At 40.9% G+C, this 4,161-nt stretch overlaps 2 protein-coding genes across 2 annotated transcripts in view; both read left to right on the top strand.

Annotated features, from left to right (window-relative positions):
- lonp1 (lon peptidase 1, mitochondrial) overlaps positions 1–1,488 on the top strand; it is a 17,428-nt gene extending 15,940 nt beyond the window's left edge. The window contains exon 21 of the mRNA XM_014008056.1: positions 891–1,488. Coding sequence (XP_013863510.1) covers positions 891–1,040 — 150 coding nt within the window. The 3' untranslated portion in view covers positions 1,041–1,488. The remainder of the gene's footprint in view (positions 1–890) is intronic.
- Positions 1,489–2,524: 1,036 nt separating this feature from the next.
- The window catches only part of LOC106517294 (leucine-rich repeat-containing protein 24), a 17,152-nt gene continuing 15,515 nt past the window's right edge, over positions 2,525–4,161 (top strand). The window contains exon 1 of the mRNA XM_014008055.1: positions 2,525–2,749. The gene's annotated coding sequence lies outside the window, so the exon portion shown is untranslated. The remainder of the gene's footprint in view (positions 2,750–4,161) is intronic.

Genomic DNA, 4,161 nt, shown 5'->3' with positions numbered 1-4,161 from the left:
AACTCTCAGACTGAAGAAGTCTCTTGGAGGAGAGACGAAACGTTTCATTAGAGAAGAACCCGTCCAGAGGACCTATACAATTTTTTCTTTTTGTTCATTAGTCCTCTACATCATGCCTGTGTGCAATGGAAGGTATATTTTGTTGTTTTTGTTATATTTATATTTAGCTACATTGTTGCTTTTTTGTTATTTTGCTCGAGTGATTTTTTTCCATAATCAGTTGTGTGAAGTAGAAGGTGATAGGATAATTATTTTTTTAACAATACAAAACATTTTTATCTGCCTAAAATTTTTGTGTTGTGTTTTATCATCACAAAATTATTCAATGTAGATGACAAGGATTGGTATCGGTAATACTAGGCCTGTACGTGCTAGGTATCAAATCTAGTATCGCCCAACTCTAGTTTTTAAATTTATTGTCAAACTTCATTAACTTTATTATTTATTGATTCAAGGTAAAAACTTCTGACAAAAATCCACAACATTTTTTTCTCCTGCTCTGCAGTGGGTTGGATGACAGGTCAGGACAAACCAAACCTGCCCCTCTAACGTTAGAATATTTATATTTATTTTGTCTATATATAGTCTGTAGGTCATATATAAATACAGTGTATGGTTCTGACCCAGTGTTTTGTTTCATGTTTCTGGTGTATTCATGGTGTTACAGCACCACAGACAGGCTTGGAGGAGGTACTGCATCACTTTCTCTCTTCCTTTTTTTTCATGTGATTAACAGGTTTCTACGAACAGTGTCGTGTTTACAAGGATGTTTTTAGAAATGACAAATACAGGATTGTTTTAGAAACATGGTTGCTGTGTGGACAAAGAGCAGTTCTATTAATGTTCAGTTTGATGTGGACCTGAATCTTGAGTCTTGTTTTTCTGGTCAGGCTCGTCGTGCCGGGGTCACCTGCATCATCCTTCCAGCTGAGAACAGGAAGGACTTCTCCGACCTGCCAGCCTACATCACCGAGGGCCTTGAGGTCCACTTTGTGGACCACTACAACCAGATCTACCCCATCGCTTTCCCGCAGAACTAGCCTGAATGGGTTTCCAACTAGAAGCGACCAGTCTAGAAGCCTTATAGAAGCTGGTCGAGCTGGTCCGACGTGTAGCTGCTCGTTGAACTGACCGGACCCACATGTGGACCCTGAAGGGTCACTGTGGCGTTTGGTACCACTTTAAATATTTCATAATGATTCCAGAGCAGCTGACCCATGACTCAGATCCCTCCATCAGCAGACGAGTGCCTCCAGCTCCTGCAGGATTCTGAGTGGAGGAGGCCCACCATTAGGTGGTGGGGTGGGGTCTAACAGCTGTGCCAAAGACGAGCGTTAAGGGCACAGGAAGTGATGTCACTGATGATTTGAGCAAGAACCTTGGTGCCAGGCAGCCTCTGTCTCAAACATCAGTAGCTGAACTCTTTCACTATTTTATATTTAAACAAATGTCACTATTCTATTAAAACATAATGTATGAAATAACTAATTATTTTTGGTGTCTTCATGCCTTAATAACAGTGAATTTATTTGAAGTGTTGCCTGCCGAAAGGTGAAGGTCTGGTGACTCTGTTTTGTTTTCGTCTGTTAGCAAAATATCTCATGAACTGCTTGAGATTTTAATTAAACTTTGGGGAAATAATCATTGTTGTTCATCTAAAACTGATTAGGTTTTTGAGTCAGTCTTAATGAAGGTTGCTACAGATAACTGATCTTAAAAAGAAAAACTCCAAAGTGTCTACTATATCTTAGTTTTACAGACAGTGAGCTAAAAGCTAACTTTGAGATCTAACATTTTTGCAAGGCCTTTATTTAGATTGAGAAATTAACGTTTTACCATAATAGTTTGAAGTGAAAATACCTGTCAGATTTTAGTTAACACTTTGATTCCTTTTTTCAGACCACATCGTATCATAAAAAAAATCACTATGGTTTTAAATGTCAGTAGGAAAGACAGGTCCAAAAATGTTCTGTATTTAATCTTTTTTTATACAAGCCTATTAGACACGATAAACAAGGAAAAGTACATTATAACATGTTATGGAAATATCTATTTTTGTTATTATTATTGTTATAAGTGCACTGCGTGGTTTGGTTGTCAAATGATGCATATATGCAGAGACTGAGTGACAACCGGACAAAGACAGAATCATTAGCTCTGTCAAATTACCATCAATCTGCATATATACAACCTTATTAAACCATTTGAAGACCAAACCACGGAGTGCACTTTTCTTTATTCACGCGTTTCTTTCCACAACATAACATAAGAAGCTCAGTTAAGACTTGTATGTTTGTAAAATGAAAATAATAATAATAATAATAATAATTGCAGTAAAATTTACAGTAAAAATGGTTTCAGTGTTCAGATGTGATGCAGGTTTGTTCAGATTGATGGGCTGTGTGGGTGTAGGTGTGTGTGTGGGGGGTGGGGTGTATGGGGGGCGGGGTTAGAGGAACGAGCTGATTGGTCCTCCGGAGATGCAGCAGCGCCTCTGATTGGCTGAGACACCGAGCTGAGAGACACGGCTGAGGGGACAACAGAGGTGAGGAGGACCCCACAAACAAAAGACCATCCTGTCCTGTTCGGTTCAGCTCCGACCCGTCCGGACCCCTGACGCCCCCCTGGTTCTGGGGTTGTGCTGCGGGATGCGCGCGGACGGATCCAGCCGCTGCTCAGGACCCGGATGTTCATAAAATGGACTGAGACCCGTTCTGACTGTCGGAGCTGTTCTGGTCTGCGCGAGCAGGTAAGGTTCTGCTCTCGTGTCCTCCATCAGCACCGAACCGGGGCTCGTGCACAGGCCAGGCCGGGGGCCGGTGATGTAACATTTAGCGATGCTGAACTGGACCCGAACCAGTACCTGGCGGCGTCCCGCCGTGCGCCCCGCGCGCTGTAAGGTGTTGATGACGTCAGAGCCTGGACAGATGTGTTGATGGTTGAACATCTGCAGGGTGATGCTGATGCTGCAGCCTCAGAGACAAAGGCCTTCATCACTCTTCTACCTCAGCATCAGTCGTCTCCATGGTTACGGGTCCAGAGCATCAGGGACGCTTGTCGCCTTGTTTTACTCAACATAAAATAATAAACAACCATCTGGTTCTTTGTTAGCCTGCTAGCTACGGAAGCCGGGGCAGCACTAAAGTGTTTTTGACTGTGTCTGTTAGCAAAATATCTCATTAACAATGAAACAGTGAAACTCTCAGTGGATGTTGACCTGGTTCCACAGCAGCCAACACAACACAACACAACACAACACAACACAACACAACACAACACAACACAACACAGGACCAGCTGATGTTACAGAAATAAAACCTGCTGTGGCAGCAGCTGACAGTCATTCAACATGTGCAACAAAAACTAACAATGTTTCATGATTTCATCATAAGCAGATCTAAACCCACTGGTGGGCACGGTTCCCCTAAAGCTCTAAACCACTAACAGGAGGAACTAATTTCCTGATTAGTGCTTTAGGGCTTTTGCTAATTTCTTAATTCAGTGGATTAGTATGTGCTAAATTTATGAGCTAAATTTATAAGCACTAATTGAGTTCTTTAAATGTTATTGATCAACATTATTGTTAACAGCTGAGGATGAAAGCTGTCAGAGGAGTTGGTCACTTTTCCACTAAATCACTGGTTTTCAAACTTTTTCACTTCCGACCCACAAAATAACAGCTGCAGACACTCGTGACCCCAGATCACTTGTTTACGTAGCAAACGTTGCTAATAACGCTGTTAAATATTGGAATAATAACTATAAACAAACCTAGTAAACATGTTACAAATTTTTATTCAATTATAATTATTTTTTAAAATTTGCAATTATCATGATAAAAATATTCCACTAGCATTTTTTAATTTATTTATTTGCATTTAAATTGGTGTCTGGGAGTCATCCGGGGACCCTCACTTGATTTGTGACCCACAAAGAGGTCCCGACCCCAACTTTGGGAACCACTATGAGATGAAATATTAACAATATTCTGCACACAAAATATCCTCTCATGTTGACTCTGAGGAATGTTCAGCTGGGTTTTTAGTGCTTTAGAATTAGGGGACCTACAGCGGGTAAAATAAGTATTGAACACGTCATCATTTTTCTCAGTAAATATATTACTAGAGGTGCTAATGACATGAAATTTTCACCAGATGTTGG

Source organism: Austrofundulus limnaeus, unplaced genomic scaffold, assembly GCF_001266775.1.
Source record: "Austrofundulus limnaeus strain Quisiro unplaced genomic scaffold, Austrofundulus_limnaeus-1.0 Scaffold47, whole genome shotgun sequence".
In the NCBI taxonomy this organism is placed as follows: domain Eukaryota; kingdom Metazoa; phylum Chordata; class Actinopteri; order Cyprinodontiformes; family Rivulidae; genus Austrofundulus; species Austrofundulus limnaeus.
This window is presented reverse-complemented; position numbering and strand designations above follow the sequence as displayed.